Source organism: Cricetulus griseus, chromosome 7 (assembly GCF_003668045.3).
Source record: "Cricetulus griseus strain 17A/GY chromosome 7, alternate assembly CriGri-PICRH-1.0, whole genome shotgun sequence".
NCBI lineage: Eukaryota > Metazoa > Chordata > Mammalia > Rodentia > Cricetidae > Cricetulus > Cricetulus griseus.
In genome coordinates, this window is record NC_048600.1 from 5,314,136 (window position 1) to 5,335,623 (window position 21,488).

At 40.7% G+C, this 21,488-nt stretch overlaps 1 protein-coding gene across 2 annotated transcripts in view; it reads left to right on the forward strand.

Moving 5' to 3' along the window:
- Positions 1 to 21,488, forward strand: part of Strn (striatin) — an 86,601-nt gene that overhangs the window by 16,049 nt on the left and 49,064 nt on the right. For both annotated transcript variants that reach the window (XM_027426059.2, XM_027426060.2), the window contains exon 2: positions 17,505 to 17,608. In XM_027426059.2, the coding sequence (XP_027281860.1) occupies positions 17,505 to 17,608 (104 nt within the window). The remainder of the gene's footprint in view (positions 1 to 17,504; positions 17,609 to 21,488) is intronic.

Genomic DNA, 21,488 nt, shown 5'->3' on the forward strand with positions numbered 1-21,488 from the left:
AGTTGTGAACTGCCAGGTGGGTGTTGGGAATTGAAACAGAGTCCTTTGAAAGAGCAGCCAGTGCTCTTAACTACTGAGCCATTTCTCCAGCCCCTATTTTCCTTCTTTAAGGAAATATGCCTAAGAATTGATGAGTTTTATTTCTGGTATGCCTAGGATCTTTTTTCCGTTATATTTCTGCCTTTTTTGGATCTCTTTGCAGAAAAACTTCAATCCTTGCCATGTTTCACCCCAGTTGAATTTCTTACTGTCTCTATGATTATATCCTGGTTGGGTTTTGGTCAACCTGACACTAACTAGAGTCGTTTGAGAAGTGAGAACCTCAGCTGTGAAAATACTTGCAGCAGTTTGACTGGTGGCAGGCTTTTCTTGACTAATGATTGATGTGGAAGGGCCCAGCTGATTGTACATGGTGCCACCCACCCCTGGGTTTGTGGTCCTGAGCATGATAAAGCAGGTTGAGCAAGCCACTCAAAGTGTTCTAACCATTGCACTATGTCTTCAGCCTGTGTTTTATATTTTTTTTACAAGCTTATAGTTTCTGTCCTTCATAAATTGATTGAGTATATTTACTTGTTATTGTTGCTATTATAAATAAAATGTTGTGTCTACTGCTAAGAAATGATATTACATTAAAATGGTATTGTAGAGGAATGTGGACAGTCCACACATGAGATGAAGAGCTACTATACTTGGTCCTTTTGTTTTATAGGGTTCAACAGTTTTATTACCTTAAGTGTTTCAGATTCTGTAGGGTTATCCTTTATTATTCAAGCTTAGAAGAAATTATGTACTTATTTTAAAACTTACAGGAGTTTTGCCATGTCAGTGACCAGAATCTTTCTTACTTCAATCTGGGTACTTTTGGTAGAGAACCAGAAAAATCAATAAGTGAAAATTGTCATGTTGAACGTGGATTGCAGTCAAGTAAGCAAAGGTTTGAGTTGATCTCAGAAAGTCTGGATGGATAACCTTGACAAACTAGCTTCTGTGTAGTCTACTGCCTGCAGTGACCCCAAATCATGTCTCTAAGAGAATTCGTACAGTGTGTTGCTATCTTTATATTCTCCTCACAGAATCCCGCCTTTGAATTCTCATCATTGCTTTGAAAGATCCGTTGTGGGCCGAAGGATGGCTCAGTTGTCCGAGTGTTTACTGGGCAAACATGAGGATCTGAGTTCGAAAAGCTGGGTGTGGTGGTACAGACTTGTAATCTCCCTGCTGGGGAAGCTTGCTAGGCAGCCAGGCTAGCTGAAGCACCAGGTTTGGTGAGAGACCCTGCCTCAAAGAATACAGTGGAAAGTTATTTATTTTATTTTATTTTATTTTTTATTTTTTGGTTTTTCAAGACAGGGTTTCTCTGTGGCTTTGGAGGCTGTCCTGGAACTAGCTCTTGTAGGCCAAGTTGGTCTCGAACTCACTGAGATCCACCTGCCTCTGCCTTCCAAGTGCTGGGATTAAAGGTGTGCGACACCAAAGAAGTCCCTCTGGTCTTCCCACTTATGTGCATTGGAAAGTAAGGTTGTAAAATGAGTTAGTTACATCCACTCTACCTGAACTTGAGTTTCCCAGGTTTTTATAATTGACCTGCTTTTAGAACATACTTATATTAGAGAGCTCTAACAAAATATCAAGTACTTTATGTTGATTTTTTATTATTGTTGTTATTTTTGGAGGGTGACCTCTGTCTTCTCTGTAGAAAAAAATAAATTGTGTTGGATTTTTATGGAGTTAATTTATGTCTGCCACTTTGCTAAATCTATGTATGATTTTCAAGTTTTTCCTGTTTCCTCCAGTATGGTACATATATAATCATTCCATTTATAAGGCATTTTCCACTTTTTCTCTTGAATGATATATGTATACAGTCATATGAATGTTTTTCTTATATATATATATAATATATATATATATATATATTTCCTTCCTAGATAGGGTTTCTCTGTTGCTTTTGGAGACTGTCCTGGAACTCTCTTTGAAGACCAGGCTGGCCTGGAACTCACAGAGATCCGCCTGCCTCTGCCTCCCGAGTGCTGGGATTAAAGGCGTGTGCCACCACTACCTGGCTTTTTCTTAACTGTATTAATGACAGTGATGACAGCTATCTGTATCAACTTGAAGTGTTTTCCCAAAGTATAAATCTGTTTTTTTAAAAAGTAGGTGATAACAGTCCATATCTAAAAGGCATAATTTGATTGCTAGAATTCTTGAATGTTGAAATACATAAAGATCAAAATTCTAAAATCTAAAATCCTAAAATTGACCCCAGGAGATTAAGGTTCTGAATGCTGTATTTGTGGAAGTTCAACCCATGAAAAGCACAATTCCTATAGGAAATGACAAGGTTGTGTAAGCAGGGTTCATAGCTGGGGATGTAGCTCAGAGGTAGAACACTTGTCTAGCATGTATAAAGACCCTAGCTTTGATACAACACTGCAGTACAAAAAGTGCCATCAATAGGGTTCAGCAGGTAGGGTGCTGCCACTAAGCCTGATGACCTGAGTCCCTTGAGCCCGTGTGGTAGAGGGAGAACTGATTCTCACAGTTGTCCTGGAATCCATGTGGTGAAGGGACAGAACTGATTGTCAGAGTTGTCCTGGAGAGGGATTCATACTTTCACAGTTCTGTGTTTGATACTCGAATTCTTTCAGACAGATTGAATGCTTAGAAACCAGGGGAAGCATCATTTTTATGAGTTGTTCCATTGGAGGTTAGTGTGTGAGTCTGAGGGGATGAGGGTAGCAGTTCCAGGACCATGGCACAGAAGATGGAAAGATTAATTGGCACATTCTTGTCAGTGACAGGGTTTCTTTGCACTACTTTGGAGGCTGTCCTGGAACTCTCTCTGTAGACCAGGGTGGCCTTGAACTCACAGAGATCCGCCTGCCTCTGCCTCCCCAGTGCTGGGATTAAATGCCCGGCTCCCAAGAGACTTTTCTTTTTCTTTTTCTTTTTATTATTATTATTATTATTATTATTATTATTATTATTATTAATTCAAGTTAGGTAACAGGCTTGCTTCACATGTAATTCCCCTCTCCCTCTCCCTCCCCTCACCCCCATTCCTTCTCCCCCACCTCCAACCTACCTCCCACCCCATCCACCCACCACTCCCCAGGCAGGGTGGGGCCCCCAACCAGGGCTCCACCAAGTCCACCAAATCTTCCTGTGCTGGGCCTAGGCCCTTCCCCATGTGTCCAGAGACAGAGTGCATCCCTTCAAGTGGGATGGGCTCTCATAGTCTCCCCACACACACCAGGGCAAAACACCAGTCCACCTCCGGAGGCTCCCAGGAGTGCAGGGGCCTCCCCATTGGCATCCATGATCAGGGGGCCTGGATTAGTCCCGTACTGGCCTCCCAAAGAGCGTCTGGGGTCAATATGCTTTCCCTTTTTCAGGCCAACTGTTTCTGTGGGTTTCTCCAACCTGGTACAGACCCCTTCGTTCTTCATTCCTCCCTCTCTTCAACTAGGTTCCAGATTTCAGCTCAGTGTATTTCTGTGGATGTCTGTCTCTGCTTCCATCAGCCACTGGATGAGGACTCTAGGATAGCATAGAGAGTAGTCATCAATCTCATTCTAGGGGAAGGGCTTCTAGGCTGTCCTCTGCTCCACTGCCCGGACTGTCAGATCGTATCATCCTTGTAGGTCTCTGGAGATCTCCCTAGTTCTATATCTCTTCTCGGACCTATAGTGGCTTCCTCTGATATGGTATCTCTCATCCTGCTCTCTCTCCTCTATTCTTCCCCCAACTCAATATATCTGCTCCTCCATTTCTTCTCTACTCTTATTCTTGTGCTCTTAATTGTGGCAGCACCCACTCCCCTACCCTCATGCTCTCGATTAGCTCGGGAGTTCATGCCACTTCCCGTTCCTGGGGTCCATTTATCCCTTAGAGTCATTCATGATTTCTAGTTTCTTTGGGGAAGCGGATTATAGGCTGGTAAACCTTTGCTCTATGTCTAAAAATCATATATGAGTGAGTACATACCAAGTTTGTCTTTTTGTGATTGGGTTACCTCACTCAGGATGGTTTCTTCTAGTTCCATCCATTTGCTTGCGAATTTCAAGATTCCATTGCATTTTTCTGCTGAGTATTACTCCATTGTGTAAATGTACCACATTTTCTCATTCCATTCTTCAGTTGAGGGGCATCTAGGTTGCTTCCAGGTTCTGGCTATTACAAACAATGCTGCTATGAACATGGTTGAACATATGTCCTTGTTGTATGGACATGCAGTATTTGGGTATATACCCAAGAGAGGAATGGCTGGATCTTGAGGTAGATTGATTCCCATTTTTCTGAGCAACCGCCATACTGCTTTCCAAAGTGGTCTTACAAGTTCACACTCCCACCAGCAATGGAGGAGTGTTCCTTCTTCTCCGCATCCTCTCCAGCATAGGTTGTCATTGGTATTTTTGATTTTAGCCATTCTGACAGGTGTGAGGTGGTATCTCAGAGTTGTTTTGAGTTGCATTTCTCTGATGGCCAAGGATTTTGAGCACTTTCTTAAGTGTCTTTCAGCCATTTCAGATTCCTCTGTTGAAAAATCTCTGTTTAGTTCTGCACCCCACTTTTTAATTTCATTGTATGGTGTTTTGGTGGCTAGCTTCTTGAGCTCCTTGTATATTTTGGAAATCAGTCCTCTGTCAGATGTGGGGCTGGTGAAGATCTTTTCCCATTCTGTGGGTGGTCGTTTTGTCTTACTGACTGTGTCCTTTGCCTTACAGAAGCTTCTCAGTTTCAGGAGGTCCCATTTATTGATTGCAGACCTCAGTGTCTGTGCTTCTGGCGTGATGTTCAGGAATCGTTCTCCTGTGCCAATTTGTTCAAGGGTTATTCCCACTTTCTCTTCTAGAAGATTCAGTGTGGCTGGGTTTATGGAGAGATCTTTGATCCATTTGCACTTAAGTTTCGTGCATGGTGACAGGTATGGATCAATCTGCAATTTTCTGCATGTTGAATCCAATTGTGCCAGCACCATTTGTTGAAGATGCTATCTTTTTTCCATTGTATGGATTTAGCACCTTTGTCAAAAATAAGGTGTTCGTAGGTGCGTGGGTTAATATCTGGGTCTTCAATTCGATTCCATTGGTCTATCTGTCTATTCTTGTGCCAATACCAAGCTGTTTTCAGAACTATGGCTCTATAGTAGAGCTTGAAGTCAGGGATGGTGATGCCTCCAGAAGATCTTTTATTGTAAAGAGTTGTTTTGGCTATCCTGGGTTTTTTATTTTTCCATATAAAGTTGAGTATTGTTCTTTCAATGTCTGTGAAAAACTGTGTTGGGATTTTGATGGGGATTGCATTGAATCTGTAGATTGCTTTTGGTAGGATTGCCATTTTTACTATATTAATTCTGCCTATCCAAGAGCATGGGAGATCTTTCCACTTTCTGGTATCTTCTTTAATTTCTTTCTTTAGAGTCTCAAAGTTCTTATTGTATAGGTCTTTCACTTTTTTGGTTAGTGTTACCCCCAGGTATTTTATGTTGCTTGTGGATATTGTGAAAGGTGATGTTTCCATGATTTCTTTCTCATTGAGTTTATCATCTGTATACAGTAGGGCTACAGATTTTTTTGAGTTAATTTTGTATCCTGCTACCTTGCTGAAGGTGTTTATCAGCTGTAGGAGTTTCCTGGTAGAGTTTTTCGGGTCACTTATGTAGACTATCATGTCATCTGCAAATAGTGAAAGTTTGACTTCGTCCTTTCCAATTTGTATCCCTTTGATCCCCTGTTCTTGTCTTATTGCTCTAGCTAGAACTTCAAGTACAATATTGAAGAGGTATGGAGAGAGTGGACATCCTTGTCTTGTTCCTGATTTTAGAGGAAACGCTTCGAGTTTCTCTCCATTTAGTTTGATGTTGGCTCTTGGTTTGGTGTATATCGCGTTTATCATGTTTATATATGTTCCTGTTATTCCTGTTCTCTCCAAGATCTTTATCATGAAGGGATGTTGGATTTTGTCAAAGGCTTTTTCAGCATCTAGTGAGATGATCATGTGGTTTTTCTTTTTCAGTTTGTTTATATGGTGGATTACATTGATGGTTTTTCGTATGTTGAACCATCCTTGCATCCCTGGGATGAAGCCTACTTGATCGTGGTGGATGATTTTTCTGATATGTTCTTGGATTCGATTAGCCAATATTTTATTGAGTATTTTAGCATCGATGTTCATGAGGGATATCGGTCTGTAGTTCTCTTTCTTAGTCTTATCTTTGTGTGGCTTGGGTATCAAAGTGATTGTAGCCTCGTAGAAAGAGTTTGGCAATATCCCATCTGCTTCTATTGTGCGGAACAGTTTGAGGAGTACTGGTATCAGCTCTTGTTTGAATTTCTGGTAGAATTCTGCAGTGAAGCCATCTGGTCCTGGGCTTTTTTTGGTTGGGAGGCTTTTGATGACTGTTTCTATTTCATTTGAGGTTATGGGTCGATTTAATCTGATCTTGATTTAATTTTGGTAAGTGATATTTATCCAGGAAACTGTCCATTTCCATTTGATTTTCGAATTTTGTGGAGTACAGATTTTCAAAGTATGACCTAAAGATTCTCTGGATTTCCACAGTGTCCGTTGTTATATCCCCCTTTCCGTTTCTGATTTTGTTAATTACGTGCTCTCTCTCTGCCTTTTGGTTAGTTTGGATAGAGGTTTGTCTATCTTGTTGATCTTCTCAAAGAACCAACTCTTTGTTTCATTGATTCTTTGTAATGTTTTCCTACTTTCTACTTTATTGATTTCAGCTCTCAGGTTGATTATTTCCTGGCGTCTACTCCTCCTTGGTGAGTTTGCTTCTTTTTGCTCTAGTGCTTTCAGTTGTTCTGTCAGTTCTCTGATGTGACTTTTCTCTAGTTTCTTCATGTGGGCACTTAGTGCTATGAACTTCCCTCTTAGCACTGCTTTCAGAGTGTCCCATAAGTTTGGGTATGTTGTGTCTGCATTCTCATTAGATTCTAGGAAGTCTTTAATTTGTTTTTTTATTTCTTCCTCAACCCAGGAATGGTGCAATTGGGTGTTATTCATTTTCCAAGAGTTTGCAGGTTTTCTGCCATTTGTATTGTTGCTGAATTCTAGCTTTAATGCATGGTGGTCTGATAAGATACAGGGGGTTATTTCAATTCTTTTGTAACTATGGAGGTTTGCTTTGTTGCCTACTATGTGGTCAATTTTAGAGAAGGTGCCATGTGGTGCTAAGAAGAAGGTATATTCTTTTGAGTTTGGATGGAGTGCTCTATAGATATCCGTTAACCCCAGTTGGGTCATAACTTCTTTCAGGTCCTTTGTTTCTTTGTTAAGTTTCTGTCTGGTGGTCCTGTCTAGTGGTGTAAGGGGAGTGTTGAAGTCTCCTACTATAAGTGTGTGTGGTTTTATGTGTGGTTTGAGCTTTAGTAATGTTTCTTTCACAAATGTGCGTGCCTTCGTATTTGGAGCATAGATGTTCAGGATTGAGATTTCATCTTGATGGACTTTTCCTGTGATGAGTATGAAATGCCCTTCTTCATCTCTTTTGATTGATTTTAGTTTAAAGTCCAATTTGTTAGATATTAGGATTGCTACACCGGCTTGTTTCTTGAGGCCATTTGATTGGAAAATCTTTTCCCATCCTTTTACTCTGAGGTATCGCCTGTCTTTGAAGTTGAGGTGTGTTTCTTGTAAACAGCAGAAGGATGGATTCTGTCTTCGTATCCATTCTGTTAACCTATATCTTTTTATGGGTAAGTTAAGACCATTGACATTTAGGGATATTAATGTCCATTGTTCGTTGGTTCTTGTTTGTTTTGGATTTATTGTTGGTGGTATCATTGTGTATGGTTTTTGCCCTCCTGCTTCTTTTTGTGTTGGCAAAATTAGATTATCTATTGCCTGTGTTTTTGTGCATATAGTTATGTTCCTTGGGTTGGAGTTTTCCTTCTAGAACCTTCTGTAGTGCTGGATTTGTGGATATGTATTGTTTAAATCTGTTTTTGTCATGGAATATCTTGTTTTCTCCATCTATAATGATTGAAAGTTTTGCTGGGTACAGTAGTCTGGGTTGACATCCATGCTCCCTTAGTGCTTGTAGGGTATCTATCCAAGACCTTCTGGCTTTCAGAGTTTCCATTGAGAAGTCCGGTGTGATTCTAATTGGTTTGCCTTTACATGTTACTTGGCCTTTTTCCTTTGCAGCTCTTAATATTTTCTCTTTATTCTGTAGATTTGGAGTTTTGATTATTATGTGTCGGAGGGACTTCTTTTTGTGGTCTAGTCTGTTTGGTTCCTATAAGCTTCTTGTACTTTCATAGGCATATCCTTCTGTAGGTTGGGGAAGTTTTCTTCTATGATTTTGTTGAATATGTTTTCTGTACCTTTGAGCAGTGTTTCTTCACCTTCTTCTATACCTATTATTCTTAGGTTTGGTCTTTTCACGGTGTCCCATATTTCCTGGATATTTTGTGTTAGGGATTTGTTGGACTTGAGGTTTTCTTTGGTTGATGAATGTATATCTCTAGTGAGTTTTCAATAGCTGAGATTCTCTCTTCTGTCTCTTGGATTCTATTAGTTATACTCACGTCTTTAGATCCTGATCATTTATCCAGTCTTTTTCCATTTCCAGCATCGACTCATTCTGTGTTTTCTTTATTGTGTCTAATTCAGCTTTCATGCTTTGAACTGTTTCAAGAGCTTCCTTCACTTGTTTGGTTGTTTTATCTTGGGTTTCTTTAGCTTCTTTAAGAGATTTGTTTATTTCTTGAATTTTTTGGTTTGTCTTTTCCTCCATTTCGTGTAATTTTTGCTTGCTTTTTCTTCTATTTCTTTAAGGGATTTTCTTGTTTCCTCTTTGAAGGTCTCTATCATCTTGCTGAGATAATTTTTGAGGTCCATCTCTTCTTCATGCACTATGTTGTGCTTTTCAGGTCTTGCTGGAGTGGAGTCCCTAGATTCTGGTGGTGTCATATTGGTCTTTCTGTTGTTGAGCGAGTTCTTATTCTGTCTTCTTCCCATATCTTTTTCCAGTGAGTGCAGGTAGGATCTCTCTATCTCCTCTTGTTACACTGTAGTGTGTGGGGGCCAGGAATTCAATGTCTGAAGCTCTGGATGTTCTTGCCTCTCCTCGTAGTCTCTTCACTCTCCTGGCGGATCGGTCCATGGAAACGGAAGGAAGGGTGGCCTGTACCCGGATTCAGGGAGCTCCTCCCTGCCTGGGCGTGTCTGTTTCAAGCAGGGACAAGCCTGGAGGGATCTGGGTGAATGGAGCTTAGGACAGTTGGGTAAAAGCAGGGGGTCGCTCACCTGGTCTGTGATGAGTCTCCCAAGAGACTTTTACAAAGGAGCTGTGCCATTAGAAAACAATGTGAGTGGATTATCTGAGGAAAGTGATGCCCATTTTCTAAAGACAAGAAAAACTTGGCTCTCGGTTGCATGGTGAGACTTGAGACTTAGTGTGACAGCCAGCTGTATGGACCCCTCCTCCAGCAGCTGCCCACCATCCATTCACTTCTCATGTATTAAAGTCTGCCTTTCCTGTTTATTGCAGATTGGATCTTGCTTCAACCCCAGAGGTGCTTCAATCACAGGCACATGCCACCACATCCAGCTCTCAAAATCCTTTTCTTTCTGTGTGTGTGTATCTTTTCCTCAGATGCTCCCCACTCCCCAGGTTTCTCACTACATTTGTCTTGAACCTGTTAAGTAGGCTAGGCTGGCTGGCTAGTGAGCTCCAATGGTTTTCCAATCTCTTGTTTTTAGTTTTGTTTTTTTTTAAATTTTAATTCATCAGCACTACACACACACACAATTCCCTCTCTATATTTCATTTGGCATCATTTCTAAAACTAGAGATACAGAGATCCGCCTGCCTCTGCCTCCCGAGTGCTGGGATTAAAGGTGTGCACCACCAACGCCCGGCTCAAAATCTCAATTCTAATCCATTGTGCATTTTTTCACAGACTTGACTCCAGGCAGGTACATTATCATAAATTGACTTGTAAGCTTTGTGTATGTGTATAAAAATATTGAAGCTTAGCTGGAGTGGTGGTACACACCTGTAATCCCAGTGCTTTGGAGGTTGAGGCAGGAGGGTCCTGGATTCCAGACCAATCAGACCTACAAAGCGAGACTTTGCCCCTCTCAAAGTAAATGAAGAGATTCTGCTAGGTATATTTTCATTTCTATACATAAGTTTAATAAGGTCTCTGAGTGGTGATCTCTTCATATTTCCCTTCATAGTTTTTAGTGTATATTCACTGTACAAAATGATGCTGCAATATGACATAAGTGCATGTAATGTACTTGGTTCATATCTGCCTTCGCTTTGTATAACATTCTCCCTTCCTGTCTTCTCCCATATAGTACCACTTGTACACCAATCTCTTGTGTATGAGTATATGTAAATCTAGATTTCTCATCTGAGAGAAGTCACTCTATATTTGCCTTCTTACCTGGCTTCATTTAATATGATATTCTCCATATTCCCGCAAATAGCATCATACACACACACACACACACGCACGCACGCACGCACGCACGCACGCACGCACGCACGCACAACGCACGCACGCACGCACGCACGCACGCACGCGCACACGCACGCAAGCACACACGCGTGCGGCCCATTATTCATTCATCTGTTGACATCTAAGCTGATTCTGAAATTTGGCTGTTACTGGTATTGCTGCAGTAAATGTAGATATGCAGGGATTCTCTTGTGTGCTGATTCTGATTGTGTGTGGTACAGCTGGGTCTGTTTATGGCTCTGATCTCCACAGTAGCTGCACTGGTGTCTATTTCTTCCTGCCATTGTATTCAGGTTTCTCTCCTGCTCCTCCCCAGCACACTTTGGTTTTCTAGATGATGGCTGTTCAGATTGGGGTGTGATGGAATCTCCGTAGAGTTTTGGTTTCCCGATCTCTTAAGGACATTGAACAGTTAGTTTTTGTTTGTTTGGTTTTTTGTTATTTTTTTTTATTAACCATTTATGCTTCTTTGAACAGGTGTCTGTATGACTTGTTTGCCCATCTATTAATCAGATTTTTATTGCTTTTGGAGTTTAAGTTCTTGAGTTCTTTATATAGCCTAGCTATTAATCACCTGTCAGATCCCAGCTGGTGAAGATTTTCGGTCTCGGTTCCTTTGTTTTCCATGCACTTCCATTTGTCACTTCTGGTTACTCTGTGTTTCTGAATTGTTAGAGTCCTTTTCAGAATCTTGCCTTTGCCTGTATATTGAGTGTTTTCCCTGTGATTGCCCCAGCAGCATTGGAGTTTCAGTTTCGCATTAGGGCCTTTTATCCATTTGAATTGATTTTTGCACGGGCTGAGATAAAGGGATCTAGTTTCATTCAATTTTGCAGCATGATTTGTTGGGTACACAGGCAGTGTCCACTGCCTACACTCCTCCTCTTCTTTCCGGGGCTCTTTTTAGTGGGTTTCCTTCACATTGCGACCATTATTGATATAATCAGAAACACCTTCTGATTTTCTTGTTTTGTTTTCTAGCCACCTACTTAGCTGAAAGTGTCTGTCAGAACTCAGAACTTTGACATCTTTAAGGCCCTTGTGGGCTTTTCCTTTTAATTTTATCGAAAGACTTAGTATGATATTGCAGATGACTGTAAAGCATCTGCGTGTATGGAACTACTTACGTGTTTATGTGTTTGTCTATTGACATGCCTTCTTGTCATTTGTCTGCCTTATGCTTACAAAAATGCATTGATGGATTTATTAAGTGAAGTGATGTGAAATATTTTGAGATAGTTGGTTATTTATTAAGTAAACTCCCATGTAAAAGGGTAAACATCTTTTAGGTAATTTAAGCTTTTAAAGAATTGTATTTTTGGGCTGGGCATGTTGGTGAATGCCTTTAATCCCAACACTCAGGAGGCCAAGGCAGGAGAATCTCTGTGAGTTTGAGGCCTGGTCTACACAACCAGTTAAAAAAAAAAAATAAATCTAATTTTGGAATTTGAAGTTTAGGAAAGTTATTTGCCACCACTGGGTAGCAGAACAAGGTTTCAGAGGACATGCTGGGTGGGGTTGGATGCTATAGAACTGTTAGGGCAGGACAGGTATATGACAAGTACTTTGTGAAAGTCACTGTGGAAAAGCTGGAAGTGACTTTTTGTTATTGGTTTTTCTTTTATTTTAGGAAAATGCAGTGTTCTCAATGTTTCTTGTAGGAACAAGATAGTTCCTGACTCAGCAGAAGGGGGAGGAGAAGGCTCAGCAGGTAGAGGCACTGGTGCCAACCCAGATGAGACCCAAGTTCTCCAAGTTGTCCTTTAACCTCCATAGGATAAACAGAAGGACATACGTGCTTGCATGCACGCACACATATGAAGTAAATAAATGTAAAAATTAAAATAGAGTCAGCAGGGATTTGTTGAGTCTAACTATCGTGCTAAAACAGGAATAATGGAGGCAGGTACATGGGTTTATGCCTGTAATTCTAGTACTTGAGAGGTGGAGGCAGGAAGATCAGGAGTTATAAGATCATCCTTGGCTACGTAGTGCGTTTGAGGCCAGCCTGGGCTTCATGAGACTGGAATTTGACAACACTGGAAAACAGATTGGAGGCTGATATTATTTGTGAAAATAAATGCAAATGGGAAACTCCATATACAGGCTAGGCTTCAGACCAGGCCCATCTGGCTACACCTGCGTAGTTTTGAGGAAGTTGATTACAATCTGCTTTTCTCAATTGTCATCCTTTATTATCATATATCCTTAATCTTTTAACAGTGATTATATATAGTATATAGTTATATATAGTAGTATAATTGAGTAATAATAAAGTTAGCTTTTTTCTTTAAAAAATAGTCTTTTAAAAATATAACTTTTTTTTTTTTTTTTTTTTTTTTTTTTTTTTTTTTGGGCTTTGAGACAGGGTCTCTGTGAAACAGCTTTAGATATCCTGGAACTCACTCTGGAGACCGGGCTGGCCTCGAACTCGCAGAGATCCTCCTGCCTCTGCCTCCTGAGTGTTGGGATTAAAGGTGTGCACCACAACTGCTGAGCTTTAAAATTTATCTCTTTTTGCAGTGTGTTTTTTTAAAAAGATTTTATTTATTTATTATGTATACAACATTCTGCTTCCATGCATATCTGCACACCAGAAGAGGGCACCAGATCTCATAAGGGATGGTTGTGAGCCACCATGTGGTTGTTGGAATTGAACTCAGGACCTGTGGAAGAGCAGTCGGTGCTCTTAACCTCTGAGCCATCTCTCCAGCCCTAAAATTTATCTTTTTAAAGATTTCTTTTTGTCATTTTTAATTACGTGTGTCTGAATGTGGGTTTCTGTGTGTGGGGACGGGTGCCTGCACAACCAGAGGTGCAGATGCCCTGGGGCTGGAGGTACAGGTGATTTGGCGCCTCTGGAAGAACAGCTAGTGCTTTCAACCACTGAGCCAGCACTCAGCATTTAGAAATTAATCTTTTAAAAGACATTAATGTTCACAACATACTATGTGGGCTTGTTAAAATATCTCTTTTATGCTCTTCATTTGTATAGCAACCTGTTTGCTAATTATTGATCTAGTTTTATTTCCCCTCCCCTCCCTCCTCTCCCTTCCCCCTCCCTCCCCTTCTTTTCTCTTTTGTTATTTGGCTGATTTGCCTTGTTGAAACATTTTCTGGTAATGAAATTATTTTTCAAGTATGTTTTTAATTCCTCTTGCTAACTAGCCACCAGGAGTGAATGTTTTCTAACTAATCTGGTCTGTTTCTTATCAGTACGTGCACTTAACTTATTTTCAAATAAATACTGAAATTTCTATTTAGCAAAGCCTGCTTCCTTTTTCTTCCCTTCTGCTTTTGTTTTTAAAGCAGGTCTTGCTATCAAGTACTGATCGTCCTTATACTGTTGTGTAACCCATCTGGGCTTGAACTCATGGTAATTCTCCTGCCTCAGTCTCTACATGTTGGAATTACAAGCATGCACAGCCATATCTGGCTATCTCTTTTCTTATTAACTTTTTTTCCCTTCTCCATTTTTTTTCTGAATATTGCTGTTTTGACCAGAGTATTTTGGTAGAGTTGTTATGTTTTTATTTAAAAAAAAGGAAAAGAGAAAGCTTTAAGATAAGACATGTTGACTAGTTTATTATATGGCCTGGCAGAGTAGGGAGACTAAGAGAGAAGAGGAACAGGGGTAATGGCTGACCGCCATAGCCGGTCACCATAGAGAGGCAGAGAGAGCGTGTAGGTGAGAGAGTGAGTAGAGAGGAAGCAGAGAGAGAAGTTGGAGCTTTTAAAGGGAAGACTGCGCATGCCCACTGAAGTTCCACGCATGTCCAGAGTCATCATGGGTGACGTGGCGATGATGATGTAGCACGTTTTCTTGCACATGCCCTGAGTATTGTCAGGGGGCGGGGTCTGTCTCTTAAAGAGGTAAAGCCGATCAGTGTCAAAGCCTGAACCTTTCAATAGTGACCTGAAAAATTCTCCTATTGTAAATTGTGTTCTAAACTTACTTAAGAACATAGGTTATTTCTTTTTTTTTTTTTTTTTTTTTTTTTTTTTTGCTTTGATTTTTGAGGCAGAGTTTCTTTGTGTAACAACCCTGGCTTTCCTAGAACTCACTCTGAAGACCAGGCTGGCCTTGGACTCACAGAGATCCACCTACTTCTGCTTCCCAAGTGCAGGGATCAAAGGTATGTGCCACCTTGCCTGGCACATAGATTATTTCTGATGGAGGATTTTTAAACAAAGTGAAATGTATTATAAGTTTCTTAAAGTACTAATTGCATATTAATACAGAATATTGTTTTGTTTTCCTGTAGGAAATAGTGCATTTTGTGTTTCAGAGGAGATAATACTGTGAGCTGAGTCACCTCTGAGTGGGACTGGTAGAATTTGATAGTAAAAGGTGCTTATGGGGAGGGAGAGACAAAGTGCAAAGGTAAAGCACAGATGTGGGGAGCTGGGGTCTTCTATAGACTGAGTGGGAAGAGGAGCTGGAACAAGGAGTGGGGAATCTATTCCATTTGGTAGAAATTGTGTTAATCTGCACCCCACCACCTCAGAGTTTTAGCATCGTAGTCATCAGAATAAATGCTGAAACACTAAGCTATAGTGTAGCCTAGGACAAGTAATGTTGTGGGTTGAAAACATTGAGAATTCTTGGGGCTTTCTAATGATAAGCAACACCAAATATTACAGGAGTTCTGTTTGTAAGTGAACTTTTTTTTTGTTTTGTTTTGTTTTAGAGACAGGGTTTCTCTGTATTGCTTTGGAGGCTGTCCTGGAACTCGATCTGTAGACCAGGCTGGCCTTGAATTCACAGAGATCCACCTGCCTCTGCCTCCCGAGTGCTAGGATTAAAGGCGTGCGCCACCAATGACCGGTGAGTCATTGCTTTCTTTTTCTTTCTTTTTAAGATTTTATTATTTATTATGTATACAACATTCTGCTTTCATGTATATCTGCACACCAGAAGAGGGCACCAGATCTCATAATGGATGGTTGTGAGCCACCATGTGGTTGCTGGGAATTGAACTCAGGTCCTCTGGAAGAGCAGTCGGTGCTCTTAACCTCTGAACCATCTCTCCAGCCCCAAGTCATTGCTTTCTTATACGTATTCCTATTATACAAATTTAACACATACTGTTTCCTACTTTAGTAAATGTTTATTTCACTCAGTGAATCATTTTTGCTCATGTTAGAGAATTTGTTTTATCAATTTAATGATTTTTTTCTTTTGATATAGAACTTTTAGTGAACTTGTTTTTATGCAAAGCTACCAACTCTAACCAAAACTTGCTTTTTTTTTTCTCTTTTTTATTCTAGTTAAGAACTGTCATTTTCTTAGTGTTTGCATTTTTACTTCTAACACCATTGCTAGAGTTTGGCTCTAGTGGTGACAAGGGAGACATTTTTCATAAACTTGGGGGTGGTTTTGTTTGTTTAGGCAGTAGTTTTCAACCTTCCTAATGCTTTGACCCTTCAAGTCTGACGCCAACCATAATATTATTTTCACTGTTACTTTATAATTGTACTTTTGCTACTGTTAGACTCACAATGTAAATGTTGTTGGACATAAAGTTATGTCAAAGGGGTTGCAGCCCACATGTGGAGAACCTCTGGTTTAGAGCCTTTCACTAGCCTTTGCTGGCCGAGAACAGGCTACCGAGCCCAGACTGGCCTCAAACTCAAAGAGATCTGCCTGCCTTTCTGCTTCCCTAGTGCTGTGAGTGCCACCACACCTGATTTTTTTTTAAAGGTTTATTTTTATTTTATGTTTATGGATATTTTGCTTGAATATATGTCTGTTCACCATATTCATGCCTGGTGTCTGCAGAGGCTAGAAGAGGGTGTCAGATCCTCTTGAACTGTAGCTAATAGACAGTTGCTAGTCACCATGTGGAGACTGGGAACCAAATCCAGTCCTCTGGAAGAAAACAAATGCTCTTAACAACTGGGCCGTCTCTCCAGGACACCCCCCTTAAATGAAATTATTGGTTATGGGTTTTGAACTTTGAGTTACATAGTATTAGGTTGAATTCATGCAATTTTAGTCTTCTTATGGAGCCTTAACCTCTCTATTGCCTTAACAAAATATCTTCTGCTTAGCTCTTAAAACAGTAGTAACTATGAGTATTACATATTTAAATAGTAACATCTTAGTATTAAAGATTTGTTTTATTTTTTATCACATGGATGTGTGTATCTGTAGGGTGCGGGTATGTGCATGTGAATGTGTGATTATGGAAGCCAGAGGCATCAGATCCCCGGAGCTGGAGTTAGGAGTTACAGATGATTGTGAGCCTCCTGATTTGGGTTCTCTTAACCAAACCAGGCCTCTGTAACCATTGAGTCTTCTCTCCAGCACCTCTTTAATTCCTTCCCTTTTCCATGTGTATGGCACATGCATGCTTTTCTTCCTTTCCCACCATCCCCCCACTGGTCCCCATCATAATATCCTATCTTCCTCACAATTCCATGTCTTACCTACAGAGTCCAGATAGTGCTGCCCATAGGCCCATGTGTATGGGGTCCATCCACTGAAGCCTGGGTAACCTACCAGTGCCTACCTGCCCCCCACAAGTGACTGTCTTCCTCACCATCTACTTACTAGTTGCTGTTATCTCCTCAGTGAGGGGCAGGTAGTGGGTAAGGGGTCCTTCTTCCTCCCATGCTGGGGATGTTTAACTCTCTTCCTCTTGACAATAAAACTCTTAATTTGGAAGAGTTTATGAGAGTTCTGGTCATTTTACCTTCCTGGCTTCATTATTTATAAAAATGAAGTGTCTTCCAAGGTATTTCATACCTTGGACAAACTGCACATCTCTTTTGTGCCGTTTGTTGTTTTGTAGGTCCTTAGGGAAAATAGGGACCACACACCAAATACACTGCACATAGGTCTCCTGTGGACATTTTTTTCAAATTAGGAGTTCCTTCCTTTCAGGTAATACTTCTTTAGTTTGCATTGTGACAGATTTGAAAAGGACTTTTATCAATTGCTATTCTAAAAGTTCTTTTTTAAATGTAGCTGTTCTGAATGGAATTTTGCCTTTCTCTCCCTTCCAGGCCCAGATTGCCTTCCTTCAGGGGGAGAGGAAAGGTCAAGAAAACTTGAAGAAAGATCTTGTGAGGAGGATCAAAATGTTGGAATATGCTCTGAAGCAGGAAAGGTAATTCAGCAACATCTCTCTGTCCTAACTATCTTTATTATTCTACCATTTCTAAGCTAAAGTCATATCTTAATTCCATGTGCTCTGGAACCCCAGTAGGGAATATACATTTTATGTATGATTGCAATATGTTTACCTTGTCACGAGTAACAGTAACTTCAGTAAGGTGATTTATGTGGTCTAAAACATGCTAGCCACATTTATTTATTCACACTCTACTTCTTATATACAGCTTATGTTCTTCCTAGACTTAGACTGGCATCCGTTTCTACCCACTCCACCTCCTGTTCTCTGTTATTTATTTATTTAGGTTTGTTTGTTTGGAGATAGGGTCTCATACAACCTAGCCTCAGACTCAGTGGGTACAGAGCGCTGGCCTTGAACACTTCATCCTTCTGCATCTTAACCCCCATCTACCAGGATTACGGGTCATGACCCACTCTTGTGTTTCTGTGTTTTATATAGTTTTATCTGTTTTTCTTGGGTCTCAGTCTCGGTGCCCTCCTTCCCAGACCTGGCTTCCAGGTTCTCCCAGCATCTCTCAGTCCCTACCTGTTACTGGATATGGCTGGTATACTCCACCTCCACCCTGAACTCCCCAGCCCAGGGGCTGGGCTGCCCTTCCACCAGAGGTTCTTCATATGTAATCCAGACATTTTGGTTACCTGCCCCTTGTTTTGGACCTTTGACCTCCTGACCCAACTCACCCCCCCCCCCACATACCTACCTATGTCTTGTCCATTCTGGACTCTCACAGATGTCCCTGCCTCTACCTACACTCTTTTTTATCTACAATAAATTTTCTCTTCCATCATACCGAAGAGCTGTCATGTCCTTTCCTTTTTATTTCTTTTTTTTCATCCATAGAGTAAAATTATATTTTAATTGTAAAGGAAATTTCTATAATGGTTCTCCCTTTTTTATGATATAATTTTCAGTTTGATATAGTTTCTTTCTTTTTCTTTGTTTTTGATTTTTCAAGACAGAGTTTTGTGTAGCTTTGTAGACCAGGCTGGCCTCGAACTCACAGAGATCCTCCTGCCTCTGTCTCCTCAGGGCTGGGTTTAAAGGTGTGCACCACCACTGCTCTCTTTCAGTTTCATATAGTTTCTTAAGAAAAAAAAAAATTGCTCTGATTGACAATACCTTTTCATAGACTTTTTAAAGAAATTTTATTCCTGTGTCCCTTTGTGAGATACCCTTATCTCCCTGGAGGAAAGCTTGCCTTGTGATTTTGCTAGTGTTACATTTGGGTCATAAGTGAAGGGAAATAGGTCACATGTCAGAGTTTGGGAAATTACCATGTGGATTTAGTTTCTTTAGCGGATAGTCTTCAGATTTTTTTTTTTTTTTTTTTTTATCAGCACTCTGAAGTAGCTCATTGTTTTCAGTAATCTGAACATTTGATAGCCTGGGATTAGAATTCTCTGTTTTAGTAAATTTTTGCCTTATTTTTGATAGTCACTGTTTTTTGTTTCATTTTGAAGTTGGCAAATGGACTGTATGTAAAACCACCATAAAATAACATTAACAAGATATACAAGAGGTTTTTCCAGTTGGTGAAAGTGACATAGGGAGATAGAAAGAAAAACATTTTTAAAAGTTTGTAATTTACAAATTTTGAGATCTTAAGCTGTCTTCACTGTAGGCTTTCCTAGAAGTGAGGGAGATGAGAGCAGTAATAAATGTACTATTTCAAGTAGTGTGTGTCCTAGCTTATTTTCTGTTGCTGTGATAAAAAACCTACCAAAACCAGCTTGGTGGGGGAAGGCTTTTTTTCTTTTTTTCTTTTTTATCTTAGAAGTCCCAGGTCATAGTCCATCCCTGAAGGAAGTCTGGGTAAGCACTCAAGGCAAGACCCTGGGGCAGGAACTAAAGCAGAGACCACGAGGAACTCTGCTTCCTGGCTTGCTCCATTTGCTTGGGTTTTTGTTTGTTTCCTTCATTTTCAAAAATATAATTATTTTTATTCATATGTGTGCCTTTTGTGTGCATGTATGCCTATGCACCGCATATGTGCCTGGTATTGGATCTTCTGGAACTAAGTTACAGACAGCTGTGAGCTTTCATGTGGGTGCTGGGAATTGGACCCAGGGCCTCTGGAAGAGCAGCCAGCGCTCTTAACTTCTGAGCCATCTCCAACCCCTTCATTTGCTTTCCTATACAACTCAGGGCCACCTGCCAGGGGTAGCAGTGCCCACAGTAGGCTGGGCCCATGGACCAATCTGATGGAGACAGTACTTTAATTGTGGTTTCCTCTTCTCCAGATAACTGGAGTTTGTATCAAGTTGACAAACTAGCACAGTGTCCAGACCCAGAGACTTAAAACTAAGTAATTATTGTAGAGTTACAGGTTAGATCTCTCCAGACAGAATCTAAAGCCTGTACTATTTATTATTTTGTTATCTATAGTAAGGCAGTAGAACTGAAACACACAAATACTAAAGTTACCAGAAATGTGTGTGGAGGGGAGGTGCAGGCAACACACACACACCTGAGGGCTCATATCTAGACCTGTAAACTGCAGAAGTGCACTGAGGTGCTGGGGCCTGAGGTAGAACTATGTATCTGATACATAGTGGGGTCAGAAAGGAGGAAACAGCTGCACCATCATCCCTAAGAGGCTTGAGCAGCATCATGACAGATAAGATGCCTCACCAGTGAGACAATGTAGAAGGTAGAGAGAGGCCACATTAGAAGCAAGCTGTGTACTCAGAGATCATGTGTGTGCAGGGTGTTAGAGTGGAGTGGGCTTTGTTGTTTGATGACTGCAAGTGGAGATGGGTGCAAAGGAGTCAGATTGTGGAGTCTACTTGAGGAGTTCAAACGTTCACCCCAAATGTGGTAGGAAACCTGGAAAACTTTCAAAATGTTTGTATCAAATGATCTTGAGCTAATTGGAGAATTACAAGAATTCTTTTATACTCTTTACTCAAGTTTGCCAAACTATATGTTTATCTTTGCTTAATTATAGTCAGTGTCAATGGGCCTGTTGTTTTTTCCCTAAATTATTTGCTTAACTCTCTCCTAACTAGTTAATGTATAATTTCTTTTTTTCCTTTTTTTTCCCTCTGTGTTTTCTAAGAGCAAGAACCTTCTCTTATCTAGCCACCATGTCCTATTAATGAAACTTAATGTTGGTGTAATTCTGTTACTTGTTCAGATGTCCTGATAGTGATCCAGGCTGGGGTCATGCGGCTAGAGCAAAGTTTTAAGCATGACATACAGTTTAGAAATATCTCCCTGGGGAGTGTACTAGAGAGATCTGCTTATCCGGGCAGTAACATTATAATAAATGAGAAACGATAAACGTAGTACCTGCTGGAATATAGCAGTATCTGCCATAAAACATTCTAAGTACAAAGAATCTAAAATGTGGAGTTATAAAAATGTGGAGATGGCATCCTGAGATAGAGAGAAGGGAAAGTCAAGAATGACTCCCAGGTTTCCATCTTGGGAGAGAGGCAGTAGAACAAATTAAAAAGCATGGGTGAACGTGGAAGGATAGTGAGGCATATCAAAGGAGAGAAAACTGGTTGGAGCCTGGAAGCAGGCACATTAGGGAAGGGATAAGGAGGAAGAGCCATAAAGGAGTCAGTGTTTGGGAAGGGGAAGGAGAGGGGGGTAGACACCAGCAGATGCCAGAGCAGTCTCAAAGCAAGCTATGACTGAGTGTAGTCATTGGGCTTGCCCATTGGTGCCTGTTGATGTCCTTGACAGGATGGCTCCCCAGACACAGCAAGAACAGGAGCCAGGTCACAGGAAGAAGCAGAGGGAAGGGACAGGAGGATTTCTTTTCTTCTTTAACAGAGAGATCAAAACTAATTTTGGTCCTTTGGGTGTTCGTGGGGTGATTTGGGAGTTTTTCTGATCCAGTGGC